The 17,470-nt window shown below is 42.6% G+C and overlaps 1 protein-coding gene across 1 annotated transcript in view; it reads right to left on the bottom strand.

The window, feature by feature from the left end:
* EFCC1 (EF-hand and coiled-coil domain containing 1) overlaps positions 1 to 17,470 on the bottom strand; it is a 75,639-nt gene that overhangs the window by 12,450 nt on the left and 45,719 nt on the right. Inside the window, exons 4-5 of the mRNA XM_039910405.1 lie at positions 11,968 to 12,048; positions 674 to 816 (exon numbers count right to left, since the gene is read on the bottom strand). Of these exons, the coding sequence (XP_039766339.1) occupies positions 674 to 816; positions 11,968 to 12,048 (224 nt within the window). The remainder of the gene's footprint in view (positions 1 to 673; positions 817 to 11,967; positions 12,049 to 17,470) is intronic.

Here is a 17,470-nt window from a genome sequence, read left to right as displayed (position 1 = left end):
ATTGAGCACTTACTGTGTGCAGAGCACTGTACTAAGCACTTAGGAAGTGCAATTCAGCAACAAACAGAGACAATCCCTGCCCACAACGGGCTCACAGTCTAGAAGAATTAAGAGTCTAGAAGCACTATCAAGACCTAGTTCCTAGCACATGTACTGCTTTCAAATTATTTGTTTTTCTATATTCTGGGTCTGGTCCCTAAGGAAATTGGCCACAGAATGCCTTTTTAGTTGAAATAGTTCCTACTGCTTGCACTGAAAGATTGACAGTTGAAGAATTAGAAGTGGAAAGAGGGGCTGCTCCTAAGAGGCCTGACTGTGTGGAAAACCAGCTGTAAAAGTGTTCCTTTGACTGGACTCTCACTGGAGCTCTAGGATGTTATTCAAAGAGCAAAACTTAAATCTCAAACCAGCAAAGCAGAAAGACTCTCTGTAGACCAAAGATTCCTATGAAGAAAGCAATTCTTTTAGGCAGCTGTAAGGGATATGCTAGATTCATAATAGCAGAGCTTGGGAGGGAAAGCACATTTTTATTATGGAGTTCCAGTAAGTTCTGGCTTTGCAACTTCACTAGAATTTTCTTGTGATTTTGGTGATTCAGAACCATTAAAGCAAATATTGGACTTTTTAACCGAGACTCTTATAGTTGATTAAAACTATCAGCTAATAGTCATACCATTGTCTGCAATCCCTGCCCCTTCCATAGGTAAGTCTTGATTTGGTTTCTTGGATGAGCAGTCTCTTCTGTCATGTGATTCCGCTCTTTCTTTCTGGTCACTGACATTTTTCAAAGGAAGTGGAAGCCTCATGATCTCTGACCTAGAAAGTAGAAACATATATGCGAAGATCCAAAGAAAATTACCTGGAAAAACTCATGCCCAGAAATAAGCAAGCAAATGAGGGTGGGTTAAATCTGTCACTTGAGTAAACTGGAAGTTGGATTTTGATGCTAGGAATATCTAACTAGAAATGGTAGCCCTCACAGACAAAGTGTGAAGGTGCTGCATGAGAGTCTTTCTCCATGACACTCACCCTCATGGACACAAAACCACTGTTAGCACATCATCTGTGATATGAAGTACAATTCTGCAGATTAATACATGAAAGCCTTTAGCGCTATAACACAGGGGTCACATTATTAACCAACCCCACATTAGGGAAAACTCACACAATAATACACACTCCCATGCCTACGACTGTTTCTTCCTACATCTCAATACATTTTATTCAGATAGATTCATTCATTCATTCATTCAATAGTATTTATTGAGCGCTTCCTATGTGCAGAGCACTGTACTAAGCGCTTGGGATGAACAAGTCGGCAACAGAGACAGTCCCTGCCGTTTGACGGGCTTACAGTCTAATCGGGGGAGATGGACAGACAAGAACAATGGCTCGTCAGGAAACTGTTTCCTAATTTCTATCCAAAATGAAGAATTATAGAATAATAGAGTGTAAGAATAAATTATGTTCCTGGCTTCAATAAAAATGCAAATTGTTTGAGTAATTTGAATTATAAATTATTTTCCTAATTTATTTTATTATACTCACTTCATGCCTTTAAGAATCATATATATGTATATATAATTTTCCTTCATGTTTGACCATGATGAACTTTGCAAGTCTGCGCAGATATAGTTGAAAAGGCAAATGCAGGATATAAAAATGGTATTTTTATACCATTATAACAGCTGGTGCTGTTTTCAATTATTTTGTTTATTAATGTGACTTTCCTGACAGTTTTGTGTGAAGAGAGCCACCTTCTTTTCTGGTACTGATCTCAAGGGCTTGGATTTATTAGTTAGATCCCAGAGTCCAAATTTTCACTAATTTTCAATTGAAGCACTTATGTACATATCTTATACACTCTATTATTTCCTCCTCTCTGTAATTTACTTATGTGTTTGTCTCCCTCACTAAATGCTAAGATCTCTGAGGAAAGGAATCAAGTATAGTGATAGTCCTGTAATTCCCCAGATACTCAGTATAATGCTCTGCACATGACAGATGCTCAATAAATTATATTGCTGGATTGACTGATCATTACACTAAGCCCTTGGGAGAGTACAAAAGAGTAAGAATGCATGAGATCATGGACCTCAAGGAGTTTACAGTCTAGCCCAAGAAACTGTCACTAAAATTATTGCTAAGGAGGAAAGCGGGATATATATGTGTGTGTATATACAATACATATAGAAATAAAATTGATCGATATCTCAAGGTGGGAAAAGGACCAGGCTCAGTGGCACCCACTGCCCTTGAGGCAGTGAGGATGGTGTCCCAGTGGCTTCCAATCCCTCTCCTCTGTAGTTGGCGCACCTGTTTTAGTTTCACAGTGAATACATCTTGCTCTTAACATATACTTTCAATGATTTATCGAAATAAAATAAAAGAAAAATGGTTATAAAGTTGCACTACTTAAAATGAGCTCTTCTAAGGAATGCTCTAACTTCTTCCCACAGCTAACTGCAGCTGTAAAGTTTCTGAAACTAAAGTTCAAATACGGTAATATGAAGATCTGTGCCAAGTTAGGCACAGATATCATGGCGAGCTTGTGTTTATCCTTTCACAAGCTGTAGTCTACTTGAAAAGAACAGTGCTGGATTGTTTTAATGAAACTAGAAAGCAAAAAAAAAATCCACAAACAAAAAACAAAAATACCCACCCAACAAAAAAGTGTCATTTAGGAAAACTGTGGAAATTTAAACCATATTTAATGATTGATCCTATTAAAATTATTTTCTGAGAATTAATAACATGGACAACAAGGCTAAATAAAACATCTTACTGATGGTGGCCTGGGTTAACTGTTATTGCAAAAATGCCATTTTATTTCAAGTTCAGGTGAAACAGTAATTTTAAAAATATGGTGTCCTCTTTCCTCTCTCCCCTGCCCCCCAATTCATTTAATTCACAACTACAAGGGGTTAGCTATTTTAATGGTTTGCCTGTGAGCTCTAATTACAAAGGTATGAAAAGAATAGCACTTTAGCCTTTGTCATGCCTTTTGATGTAAGTGTAAATCATTTCCATGCTTGATTCTTAAATGACTGTTTCATAATATTCAACCCGACGAGCCCACAAAGTATTCATGCAGGAGTGAACTTAATATTTTTTGAAGGAATAATATCAGTGAGATTTTCAGAAATCAAAATTTATTTCTGAAATATCTTGAAATCTGTGAAATCTGTGAATTTTACTTGGAGAATAAAAGGAAACATAGTAATGAGTTAATCCTATAAATTAATGTTCACCAGAGGTTCTCCAGCTCCACTTGTAATAATAGTGATACTAATAGTTATGGTATTTGAGTGCTTGGAAAAGTGCAACAGAAAGGAGAGGCACATTCCTTGCCCATGAGGAGCTTACACTCTAAGACAAAGACATAAACATATTTTCAAATAGAATAATCAGAAGAAATAACTGAATGTACACACGAATAAACAAATAAACACAAACGTTGGGAGTGAATGTAAATAAATATATAAGTGCTAGAAAAGGCTGGTGTGTTGAAGACAAAGCAAGAGGAAATGAATGGGCTGGAGCAATAGCAAGAGGGATTTTGGTAAAACACAAGGAAGGATTCCCTGTCAGGATTAGTAGCCCCAGGAATGGGTCACTAAGGGAACTGCAGAATTTTCTTCTTAGAGGTTTCTGCCTTTCTGAGATGGTTTAAGTGTGGTCCTCTCAAGGTCTCATCCAGCCTTAGGATTTGGTACCATTAGTGGGATCCTGTAGAGAAATGGGTCAAATTCTAATCTCATAAAAGTCTGGGGAAAAATTCTGACAGGAAGATCTGACCGTTTAAGTTTGTATGATGGGTTTTGGCCTCCAAATTTCAATTTCACTCAGCCATGAAACATCTTCACCTGGAGAAATCACCTGTAAATCATGGTTCCCAAGTGGCAGTGAATTTGGGATGGGGTTGGGGCTAAGGGAGAGAGAAAGGGACCACAGCTTTCTGTGTTTTTTCTAGGATTGCTCCATGGAACCTCCATCTCATCAGCCTTCCTTTTCCTTCCTCTGCCTCTTCTCCAGCTCCCAATCCCTGACTCAACCCATCCTACCCATCTGAATTTGGGAACTGGGAAGGGCAGCTGTTCTGTGGAGGAAAATCTCCTCCTTTCAACCCTTGGAATTTAGGAAAAGAAACCTCACAGAAAGCCATGGTCTTCTCTGAGTTTGTTGCTGCCCCGGACTGATGGAGGTCATTTGCCTATCCCTGGGCAGCAATTTGTAGTAGAAAATCAGAATCAATTCATGGTATTTACTGAGCATTTAATGTGTACAGAGCACTGTGTTAAGCACTTGAAAAGTACACTACAATAGAGTTGGTAGACATGATCCCTGCCCACAACAAGCTTACAGTCTAGAGGGGGTGGCAGATGTTAAAATGAATTACAGATAGGGGAAATGGCTGTGTAAGGTTATGTATATGAGAGCTGTGGGGTGAATATCAAGTGTTTAAGAGTACAGATCCTAGTCCACAGGCAATGCATAGGGGAGGGCAGCTAGGAGAAATGAGGGCTTAGTCATGGAAGGCCACCTGAAGGAGATTTGAATTTTAGGAGGGTTCTGAAGGTTGGGGGTGGGGAGGGAGGGGAATGGTGGTCCATGGAATATGAAGGGGGAGGGAGTTCCAAGCCAGAGGGAGGATGTGGGCAAGGAGTCAGCGAGGGGATGGACGAGAACGAGGTTGTTCTTATATCAGATAAAGCACTGTGGGAGGTGCTTGGAGGCTGTGAACTCGTGGTTTCTCCAAAGGATTACTGTTCTTATGAACACTGACCCTGCTATCCTTCAACTGATCAAAGAAGGGTGGCTTAGGATGCCTGTAATCCAATCAAATTTAGCTTAGCAAAGGTGTACCTGTATCTAGTGCCCCTCTCCATGTTTGAGGAGGTTACTCCCATGGCCAATAGAAGGGAATTCATATCCTTGCAATTTGGAGTGAACACTTTGTATGGAAAACCCCATTCCTAAATTCAGGCTTTCCATATCCATGAAGCTACCCCTCAAACTTGAAAGGGGCCAGCCACCGTCCTGGACTGCTCATGCAGGTATCATTCAGGATGCCCTCCCATCTTAGACTATGAGTCCCAGGTAGGTCAGGGACTGTGTCTGATCTGACTGCATTATATCTACCCCAGTACTTAGTACAAGCTTGGCACACAGTAAGTGATTAATAAATTACCGCTTCCCCCACCACACACACACGCCAAAAAAAAAAGGAAAACACAGAGGACATCTCTTTGTGGAGGTAAGAACATTTTATCTATATCAATTTGGCGATGGCTAGACTCTTGGGCCTTTTCACATCTGAAGATATCGCTTTCATTTAGCTTGTGACCTTCTGGGAATTCAAGATCTCCTTTTGACAAATATTTTGAAATGAAACCAGGTTCATTTTAGCGATGATTTGCCACCTCTGACAAAGGTTGCTTAGAGAGGATCCTGGATCCTTTAATCCCTTAATCCTAGATCTAAATTTAAAAGATCTTTTCTTGTTTTTAATACATATTTTACATACAACCTGTCAAAGCTGCTGACTAGTTATTCAGGGTAAGAATGGAGTGATCAGGCTTGCTTGCTGTGATGAGCTGGAAGGTTATATTCACGAGCAGGTGTCTGCTCCTGGAGAGCGTTTCCAGGTCCAGAGGGAGATGAACCCCTGCAGCTCTGGGTGAGACCTCAATTTATTTGATTTCATTCATCGCGGTGACCCAACAGTCCAGAATAGGAAGGCTTCTCTGCTTCTCAAAAAAAACTATTTTATCGGCAGGTGACAAATTATTTTAATGCTAGAATGTTTGGGTTGAACATCGAAGCAGATAGAAGGAAATGGATATTTATGTCTTCTAACACTAAACATATATTAATTTCTTTACTTTCTGGGTTACAATCGTACCAATTTTCCTTTTTGGTCTCTTTCCTCCTAGTCTCCTCTCTCTACTACTTGGTTGTGACTTCCGTGTCATCTTGGTATTTTTCCAAATTCTATTAATTTAGGCTAGAGGTGGGTCTACAATTAGAATAATTTTGCTGTGGGGAGGAGGGGTGGAAATGAAAGGAAAGTCACTGAGAAAAGCAGAGTGTGGCTTAGCAAATCAAACTCTGATGCTGAGGCAGAAACAAAGATGGAAATCCTTTCAGGAAAAGTATTATAGCAGTCACCAGTGAAAATGTACTGTTTGGAGGGAGGAAAATAAAATCATCTAAGAAAACTGCTATAGTCCATGTCTAGCTCCTTCTGTTTCACCTTCTTCCTCCCATTCACCTTCTCCATTTCTAGTTACCTCAATTCTGCAAATAAGTACAAAAAATGGACTCATGTAAATACTTGTATGCCAGCTCTTTCTGATTCTCTGTAGGAGACACTGATAATTTGCTGAATAAAATCTGTATGTTTTTTCTATTCACCTGGCAGAAATTGCTATTTGTCCTGAAAAGTGTTTAACTCTTATCATTCAGCTAATTTTAACTGAGGGGCTGTTTTGTTGTTGCCATTTTCAGATTGATACCAAATAAGCCTTCCCAAAAGGGGACAATTCAGAGGTCTCAAGGTATTTCCTAGTTCAGGGTTAGAAACCCTGCCCTTCCATTAGGCCAGGAGCGGGAAACAAATTGTGATTTCCTTCTCTTCAGAGTAGAAACATGTCTGGTTGGCTGAGAAACAGTGCAATAAATGAAAAATCTCCAAGAGGCCTTCCCTGATTAAGCCCTAATTTTCCGTTTTCCCACTCCCTTCTGCGTCACTCTGACTGACTCCCTTTACTCATCACCCCTACCCAGCCCCACAGCACTTAATTATATATCCATAATTTCTCTAGGCTGTAATCTCTTTGTGGGCAGGAAATGTGTCTATTATATTGTGTTGTACTCTCCGAAGCACTTAGTACAGTGCTCTGCACATAGTAAGTGCTCAATAAATATGATTGATTGATTGACTGATTAAATAGGGGAAGGCAATTCAGATTCACATTCGCTAGGGCCCAGCAAGAAAAGATGAAAGGAAAATGCATTGTCCATCTCTTGAGCAAATTCCTAAGAGAAAGGGGAAGAAGGAAGAAGTAGGGTTGGGTGTTATTTTGAATTCCAAATCTCTTATGTACATCCATCTTGGTCTTTCTCACTTTTATATTTGTACCCTCCCTCAGCACTTACAAATATATGTATAATGCATTGATTTTGAGTATCCCAGTTGTAAATATTTTTATGCCTCTCTCCCCAGAGTGTCAGCTCTCTATCAACAAGGAACATAATAAGGGAAGAAAACATATTGCACGTTTCAGCTGCACTTTCCCAAACATTTAGTAGTGCACTGTACCCAGTGGATACAATGAATAGTAATTTACTAATTAATACTCTCCAGAAACATGAGCAAACCAACAAAATCATCAGTTACTCTAGCCAGTTGAGCCAGCCTCTCTTGGTGGGAGTCGGAAAGCTTTCTCTCCTTGAGTTTGCATTCTCAGCCCCCAGGCCCCTCTCCCATATCCTCCTTCCAGAGGAAGGCTCTGAAAGGGGCTTTGAAAAAAGGCTGAATGAACAGCACATTCACACAGGGCAAGGATTACAGGGAAAAGCAGCACCAAGTCTGGCTTCATGGTGGCTTCTGAGTTACCATGGCAATAGTCAGGCCCACATGCATTTGGAAGTCTTTGTGCTGAGGCCACAGGCTGCTCATGTAGGGAACAATCTGCGAGTGGAGCTCAGCATGAAAAGTCAAGCTCAGAGTGACACCAGTCTCGTAGCTTTTAGGATGGTAGCCTCATCATGCCCCAGACTTCACACCCAGCAAAAAGCATCTGCTTTTTCTGTGGACAGAAAGTGGCCTCTTGTTTTGTTGTTCCTTTTGCTTAGTTAATTGCAGGGCAGTCAGAGAGCCCAATGTTAAAAATGCTGTCAGTGGCACTGCCTCACTTGATTAGACTTTTCATCATCATGTGGCACCCTCACCAACCTGAGGATGTGTACATGCACACACATGCAATCTGCACATCACAAAAAATGTCTACAATGCAATAGTGACTGTGTTTGAGGCTGTACATATACGATGTGCCAATATTGGACCTATATCCAGTGTTGCTTTCTCCAAAAGAGACCCTTGAGCTCTTGATTTATTGGTCCAAGGCTGGCGGAGGGATTGGGAAGGGGAGAATATAGACTGTGAGCTCGTTGTGGGCAGGGATTGTCACTGTTTATGGTTGTATTGTTCTTTCCTAAGCACTTAGTACAGTGCTCTACACACAGTAAGCACTTAATAAATAAGATTGAATATAAGGGCCTTCAAAATGTTGGTCCCAGAGACAGGAGGTAGAGATCTCTGAACCATTATTAGGTGGTGGCAGGGGTAGGGTGTTTACCCTTTTCTCCTTCCTTGTGGAATACACACATTCTCTCCTTTTTGTTTTGGGTTAATGCTTATTGAGCACCTAGAGTTTACTTTAAATCTTCTTCACTAACGGAAATGTAGAATGCTTTCTGGTGTGTTGCGATGTGGAAAAAAAGTCTTGGCTATATCTGTGGTTTTTATGATAAAATAAGTAGATGGAAAAATCCCAGCACATGGTGTTTACTCCTTGTGTCTATGGAGAATGTTAATGGTTAAGAATTGTATTGATTAATGCCCCCATGTGGATTACCACATCATTGGCAAAGTGAATGTATGCTCTAGGCGAGAAAGTCTTCCAGGACTCTAACCTTCCCTTTAAACCCCAGTTCTGCCCCTTACGTTCTCTTTGACTTTGGAAAGTCACTGTGACTCATCTTTCTAGTGGTAAAATGGGGATTACAGTACTTACCTGCCCTCTTTGGTATTAGGTGGAATCCCAAATAAATTTGACTGTAAAGCTCCACACACAGAAACTTCATGACAACACTGAAACAGCCCTTTCACAGAGCATGAAACCCCCCATTCCTCTTCCCATGGGATCAGTGAATGGGGAGGGTCTTTCTGCTAAACTTCACAATACTGTCTACTAAACAGGCCCGTGTTCTTTCCACTAGGCCTCGTTGTTTCTCATTAGTGTATCTGAAGTCCATCTCTGAAGAATATAGATGTAGCCACACACATCACCAGAGCCCCAATGAAGAGTGTGGCCTAGCAGAAAGAGCACGGGCCTGGGAGTCAGAGGACCTGGGTTTTATTCCAATTTCAACATTTGCCTTTGGAAAGTCACTTCTCAGTCCCAGCCTCAGTTTCCTCATCTGTAAAATGGGGATTCAATACCTGTTCTCCCTCCTACTTAGGCTGTGAGCCCTGTGTGAGATCGGGACTGTGTCCAACTTGATTTTGTTTCTACCCCAGTGCTTAGCATATAGTAAGTGCTTAACAAATATCTCAGTTAGTAAAAGTAAAGACAGTTCCACTCATCACAAACAAGGAGGGAATCTTAAGGGGACTGTTTGCTGCCATCTCTTTAAGAGATCTTCTATAACCACTGTGGATGATTTTCTACAGCATGTGCAAACATGGCTATTGTTCCATTCAAGTTTCTTGCACATATTTTCATTCTCCTGGAGTTTGACATTCAGCTGTCTCGGGGGGTTAGCTGCCACTTTGTAATCTACCTGCTTTAGTATTAGTAGAAGTTTGGAACAGATCAGAAGATGGTCAGTTCAGCATTTGATATTTGCCCTGGCTTAGATCTTGTTCAGTATGCAAAATACAATTGGTGATTTAAGAACTAGTGTTTAGCACATTCACTGAGCAGGAATAGTCCATTACTTTAGCTTACCAATTTTTCATCACATTTCCAGCATTAATGCCTACCTTGTGGAATAAAGTCTCTCATGACATTGAGCTTGTTGGAGAGTGGTTCTGCAGGAATCAGAGAAATTTGAGTGCTTTCTGTGTGCAGAGCACTGTACAAAGCACTGGGGTAGAAACAATCCTTGCCATCAAGAGCTCACAGTCTAGTGGGGGAGACAGACATTAAAATAAATGAGAGAGAGAGGAAGCATCAGAGTGTGGCTTAGTGGATAGAGTGCAGGCCTGGGAGTCAGAAGGACCTGTGTTCTAATATGAGTCCACCACATATCTGTTGTTGGACTTTGGGAAAGTCATTCACCTCTCTGGGCCTCAGTTACCTCAATTATAAAATGGAGATTAGGAGTGCGAATAATAATAACTATGGTATTTGTTAAGCACTTACTATTTGCCAGGCACTGTACTAAGCGCTGGAGTAGATCCAAGCAAATCGGGTTGGACACAGTGTCTGTCCCGCATGGGGCTCACAGTCTCAATCCTCATTTTGTAGATAAGGTAACTGAGGCCCAGAGAAATGAAGTGACTTGCCCAAGATCACAAAGCAGACAGGTGGCAGTGCCAGAATTAGAACCCATGACCTTCTGACTCCCAGGCCCATGTTCTATTCACTGTGTCATGCTACTTCTCTAAAAAATTTGTTAAGTGCTTACTATGTGCCAAGCACTGTTCTAAGCACTGGGGTAGATACAAGGTAATCAGGTTGCCCCACGTGGGGCTCACAGTCTTAATCCCCATTTTATAGATGAGGTAACTGAGGCACAGAGAAGTTAAGTGGTTTGCCCAAGGTCACCCAGCAGACAAGTGGCGGAGCCAGGATTAGAACCCATGTCCTCTGACTCCCAAGCCTATTCTCTTTCCATTAAGCCATGCTGCTTCTCAACCCCATGTGGGACAGGGACTGTGTCTAACTTGATTAACTTGTATCTACCCCAGCGCTTAGAACAATAGTTGGCACATAGTAAGTGCCTAGCAAGTACCCTAATTATTATTAGCAGAGTAGTATAAGACTATGTACATAAGTACTGTGGGGTTGGGGATAAGGTGGACTGAGTTTATCTAGAACAGGGAGGACAAACTTCTTCCTGCTGTTGGGCTACATATGAGTTCTACATTCGTATGTGGGTCCCACTTTTTAAAAAGATGTAAATTAATAACTGATCTGTAAAATCATTAACCTGTCACATTATGAGTTAGTAAAACAAATGGACACCAAAGTGGTGCATAGAACTCTTTCTTTCACTTTCTTGCAGATACAGAGTGATTGGATGGGATATCTACTGGGGAGGGAATACTGGTCCAGTAATAGGGAGGAGAAAAAGATACGAAAGGGAGAGAGGCAGATGAGACAGTCAGAGAGACACAGGAAAATATAAACACGGAGAGGGAAGGAGAAATAGAAATAAAGAGACAGAGAGAATGAGGAGAAACTATAAGCTTGATGTGGGCAGGGAACGTGTATACCAACTCCATTATTCTGTACTCTCTCAAGCGCTTAGAATAATAAGCCCTATATAAGTACGATTTTGTGTGTGTGTGAGACAGAGAGATGGGGTGGAGGGAGAGACAGTCTTCTCTCCTCTCCACATTCACCTACACATCCCAGTCATCCAGATACTTTTCCGCTCAACAATCAGATGGTGACAGTAGCAGGAGAAAATCAGGGGAAGCATGAGCTGAATAGGACAAAACTGCTGCAGCTGCCTTCTCATGTTCCTGGGTTGCAGGGATTACATGCAGAATGGGCCCTGGAAATTTGGAAATTTTGGAGAGCGGCGGCAGCAGCAGCAGGAGCCAAGAGCTGAACTGCCAACGGGGTAAGAGATGGAGAGTTTTGATAGCTAAGCTGTCTTCTTCCTTCCACTTTCCTGATATAGCTAACTCTTCTCAGGCCATGCAGAATCTTTCAATCATATTTATTGAGCGCTTACTGTATGCAGCGCACTGTACGGAGTGCATGGGAGAGTACAAAATAACAGAGTTGGTAGAGACGTTCCCTGCCCATAATGAGCTTAAAGTATATGTCATTCATTCCCACTGATCCTTCACTGTCTTTGGCAATGGTAGGGGTGTGTGTTTCTGCTGCCTAGCTTCACTCCTGTGTCTCAAATGGGGGAGATTCCAGCCTATTCTGCTTTCCAGGAATCTTATATAGTACCAGGAGGGGCAAGAAGTCAACCTTGTCTTCAGCTTCCACTTACCTGTGACTTTTCTCTGGTACAGTTCTCTGTGGCTGCCACTCCTGCCATACCTGCTGCCTTCCTTTGACCTCTGTTTCAGTTCTGCATGGAATCAGAGGAGACATGGGAGGAAACAGCAGCCAAACTTTCAGCTGGAGCCCCTGGGAGCTGCTAGTGACTTAGTAACAACTCCTCAGTCAGATCTGGTGTCTGAACAATCCTAGAGTGCTAATGTGGTGAGCAGTCTAGTTGAAGAAAGGGTGGTTTAATCAATTTGTTGACATTCCTTATAACAAGGCTCCACACCTCTCCCCCAGAAGAGTTTCCCAGTCACTTTTGTGGGGACTCTCCCAGGAGGCACATTTTACTTCCTTGGGGAGCTGTCCTCCTATCCCGCCTATTAGTCTCCTCCTTGACCTGCCTTCCACCTGTCTCTCCCCACTCCAGTCCAAACTTCACCATGTTGCTCAGATGATTTTTCTAAAAAGCAATTCAGTCCATGTTTTCCCATTCCTCAAGAACCTCCACTGTTGCCCACCACTTCTGCATCAAGCAGAACCTCCTTTGGCTTTAAAAGCTCATTTACCTTTACTCCTTTACCAGAAACTCCTTTATCATTGGCTATTAAGCACTCAATCATCTTGCCCTCTCCTATCTTACCTTGCTGATTTCCTACTGCAACACAGCCCACACACTTTGTTCCTTCAACGCCAAAATAGTCACTGTACTTTGATCTCATCTATCTCACAGCCAACCTCTAGCGCATATCTTGCCTTTGGACTGGAACTCCCTACCCCTTCATAGCCAACAGACAATCACCCTTCCCCACTTATTAAAATCTCATCTCCTCCAAGAGACCTTCAACAACTATGCCCTCATTTCCCCTCCTCCCTCTCCCTTCTGCATCACCTTTGCACTAGGAATTTTACCCTTTAATCACTCCACCCTCAGTCCTACAGAACTTATGTACATATCCATAACTTATTTTAATGCCTCTCTCTAGACTGTCAGGTCCTTCTGGGCGGAGAAGATACCTACCAGCTCTATTACATTGTACTCTCCCAAGTGCTCAGTATAGTGCTCTGCAAACAGTAAGTGCTCAATAAATACCATTGATTGATTAACAGTCGTCTTCTGGCTGGGCTGAGTGTTGCCTATATCAATTTTGGTCAGGCACAACAGTACCATGCTTGTTTTAGAACAGTGTACAGCATGTCCCACCACAAAAACCTCTCTCAGACTCTGCCCTGACCTTTCCTTCTTCCAACAGTCCCCTTCTGGGTATCCCCAGTTTATTACAGATGCTTGCATCTGATCTGATTGTTTTGTACCTACGCCTGTGCTTTGCAGAATGTCAGCACATAGTAAATACTTAATAAACAATAATAATAATAGTCCATGTCCCAAATGAAGTCACAGTCTAAGTAGGAGGGAAGACAGGTATTGAATCTCCATTTTACAATTGAGAAAACTGAGGCACAGACAAGTTAAAGTAACTTGCCCAAGGACACACAGCAGGCAAATGGCAGAGCTGGGATACTATCATTACTTCTTTCATTTTCTACTATAAAGTTCTTTGGGGGGCCCTTTTCCCAAAGCCCACTGCCTTCGGGATAAGGGTCCCTCTGAAAAGCAGTGCAACATAGTGGAAAAGCACATGACTGGGAGCCAGGAGACCTGGGTTTTAATCTAGACTCAGCCACTTACCTGCTGTGTAAGTGTTGGCAAGTCACAACATCTCGTATCCTCAGTTTCCTCATCATTTAAGTGGTACTTCAGTATCTGTTCTCCCTCCCCCTAAGGTTGAACCCCACGTGCCACAGGGGCTTTGTGTCTGATCTGACTGTGTTGTATCTACCCCAAGGCTTAGCACGGTGATTGGAACACAGTAAGCACTTAAATTCCACTATTATTATAGGGATCCAAGTCTAGATGGGGGCTTCACTTCATTTGATCTCCGATGGAGTCCATTAATCCCAAATGTTACCCCGAGTCGGGTAGGCAAATCAGGGTGTTAGAGGGTCAGGTCGAACAGGCAATCCTGATGCAGACATAGTTTGCTCACTAGATGGCAGCCCGACTCCTCTCCTCTCTCCCACTCCGCGCCGCCCCTCTCCCTCACCCTCTCCCCACTCACTTCAATCACTAGGTGGCAGCAAAAAAAACACTTCCAGGAATGCCACCTGTTACCTTATAAACCAAGGCTGCCCAGGATTCCCTTGAAAAAGCTTATTCTTGTGAGTCTTTCAGACACAACTGGAAGACTTAGAGGTTTGAAACCTAGCTTGAAGGCGTCTCAAGAATTTATCTAGCTCAGTTCCTTGTCCTCCAGGCAGGACCACACCTAAATCATCAGGGATTCGGGAGTGTGGTTGGTTGGGGGTCAACCTAGTGCTCGGAGGGCACATTTCTGCATGTAATAATAACGGTGGTATTTGTTAAGTGCTTACTATGTGCAAAGCACTGTTCTAAGCGCTGGGGGATACAAGGCGATCAGGTTGTCCCACGTGGGGCTCACAGTTTTAATCCCCATTTTACAGATGAGGTAACTGAGGCACAGATAAGTTAACTGACTTGCCCAAAGTCACAGAGCTGGCAAGCAACGGAGCGGGGATTAGAACCTATGACCCCTGACTCCCAAGCCCGGGCTCTTTCCACTGAGCCACGCTGCTTCTCTTGAAGTGTTTAACAGCCCTAGCTATATCTGACTCATTAACCAGCTAATGGGAGGGGATTTGATCCTAGTACTTTCTGCCACAATTCGGCATGGAAGAATTGAAAAGAGGTAGGCTGAAGTTGGACAGACGAGGTACTTTTCTGGGAGATGCCTTCCTCTTATGTGGCTCCAGATTGGCCTGATAGTAGTTCAAGGAGGAAGGAGTCATCCACAGTGTCAAAAGTGGCTGAGAGGTCAAGGAGGATTGGAACAGAATAGAGCCCATTGGATGTGTTTATAAAGAGGTCATTGGTGACTTTAGAGAGTGCAGTTTCAATGAAATGAAGGGATCGAAAACCTGATAGAAGCAGGTCGAAAAGAGGGTTGGTGGAAAGGCAACAGGCAGATACAATCTTCTAGACTGTAAGCTCGTTGTGAGTAGGATATATGTTGTCATACTCTCCCAAGGACTTAGTTCACTGCTCTGCACACAGTAAGCACTCAACCTAGATTGATTGATGTGCTGAACAGAGAAGAAAGGGAGGGAAAGGTGGGGGAGGACCAAGGATAAAGAAGAGTGGAGTAAGGGGAGAAGAAAGGGCACAATGGAGAGGGTGTGTGTTGGGGGGGGATGACAAAGAGGGGTACCCCACAGGGTGGGGAGGGGAGGAGGAATAATAGGAACCAGACTTGGAGTAAGGGAGAGCTTAGCCTTACTGTCCAATAACTTGCTGTATTACCTATAGCTAATTAGGCCCTGATGTGATGACCCAGATAGCAGCTCACGTGTCCTTTTCTCATATATAGATAAATCCGTAAGGAGCAATATAACTATAGATATTTTTCTATATATTTACATTGCTTTTCAGGGATGGCTCAAGGTTTTTTTTATGCTATTTGTAAAGTGCTTACTTTGTGTCAGGAACTGTACTAGTCTCTGGGGTAGATACAAGATGACTGGGTTGGACACTATCCCTGTCCCACATAGGGCTCATAGTCTTCATCCCTAGTTTACAGATGAGGTAACTGAGCCAGAGAGAAGTGAAGTGACTTGCCCAAGGTCACACAGCAGACAAGTAGCAGAGCTGGCATCAGAACCCAGGGCCTCTGACACCCAGGCTCTTTCCACTAGTCCATGCTGCTTCACTGAAGATTGCAGAACATCTCCCTAGTAACCAGTTTACTCTTATCAACAGAAGATTCTTCTGTCGAAATCTCCCTTGCTATATTAATACACTTTCCCTGGATTCCCACACAACCCAAGCATTCAAATGTTTTTAGGCGTGTTCTGACAGTCTCTACAATAACTCGGAACATGTGTACATTCCCTAGATACAGAAAGGAGGTCATGCTCCCATTCCAGAGAAAAGAAACCATCCATGGACCACTATGATGCTGTAACAGCCTCGATGACTCCCTACAGCCAACCCAAAAATCTTCCATACTGAATGAAGTGTGTGGGTGTGTGTGGCCAACTGAGAAATAACCTAGCAACTCACTGGAAATAGTTGGCCTGCCCCAAAACATCTGGACATGACAGCATACAGTTCAGTGCTATCGTTCACACACACTCTCTTTTTGTTTTCTAGATATAGGACAAGTCACTGCTCAACCTGTCTCTCCCTTAATACGTCTGCTTCAGTACCAGCAGGGCCAGCACTAACAGGTGAGTCCCACTGTGTAGACTTTTGTTTTCCCTTTTCGTTAGTATCCTCATTTTGCACATGCCCTACAGGCTGCCCCTTGACAGGAGAGAGTGACTGGGGCCTGATTCTGGCTATAATGTATTTTTAAATGGTATTTATTAGGTACTTACCATGAACAAGGCACTGTACTAAGCACTGTGATAGATACAGGTTAGTGAGGTTGCACCTAGTCCATATCCCACATGGGATTCGCAGTTTTAATCCCCATTTTGCTGATGAGGTAACTGAGGCACAGAGAAGTTAAGTACTTGCCCAAGGTCACACAGCAGACAAGTGGCAAGGCCAGGATTAAAATCAAGGTCCTTCTGACTTCCACCCATGCTCTATCCACTAGGCCATGCTGCTTCTCTTGAGTGTAAGAGGTGTTCCTCAGAATATCAGAGTTGGGAAGTCTAAAGCACCGAATGAACTGAAACATTTACACTGAAAATGAGTTGAATGCCCTGAATGACCACTTAAATTCTGGGGTGTGTCTTTCCTCATTCCTAAATGGTCTTAAAGAATTTTACTCCTACTTTAAATCCTTATCATGTAAATTGAATATGGCTTTGATTTCTAAAAGCCTAAGACAGGTCATTGCTCCCAGTCTCATATCCTGTTTCTGACAGTGCAGCAGTTAGTAGACATGATCCCTGCTCTCAAGGAGCTTACAAACTAGTGGAGAGGCAGACTCTAAAATAATAAATTATAGAGAGGAGGAAGTATTAGAGGTCTCCCCATCTCTGCCCACCGCCTCCACCACTCCTGACCTGAACTCCAAGCCAGAGGGGTGCACAGTCTTTTGTTCCTAAGTGCAAAAAGATAGCCTATTAACTCAACGCTTTTGTAAGGCAAACACTTGGAAACTTGTAGCTACTAGGCCGGGGACTGGCATGGTCACATGAGCTAAATGTGAATCTCATTAAGAGTCCATTTTCCTCCTCTCCAACCATATGTTCTTCTTTCTTGGGGCTTTCTTCTCATCAACCTGAGAGCTACTATAGAAGATGGGATTGCTCTACAGTAGCCTTGTCAGAAAGACTTATAATGTTGGTATTTGTTAAGCGCTTACTATGTGCCGAGCACTGTTCTAAGCGCTGGGGTATACACAGGGGAATCAGGATGTCCCACGTGGGGCTCACAGTCTTAATCCCCATTTTACAGATGAGGTAACTGAGGCACA

The sequence above is a fragment of the Ornithorhynchus anatinus genome, chromosome X1, assembly GCF_004115215.2.
Source record: "Ornithorhynchus anatinus isolate Pmale09 chromosome X1, mOrnAna1.pri.v4, whole genome shotgun sequence".
NCBI classification, from domain to species: Eukaryota; Metazoa; Chordata; class Mammalia; order Monotremata; family Ornithorhynchidae; genus Ornithorhynchus; species Ornithorhynchus anatinus.
This window is presented reverse-complemented; position numbering and strand designations above follow the sequence as displayed.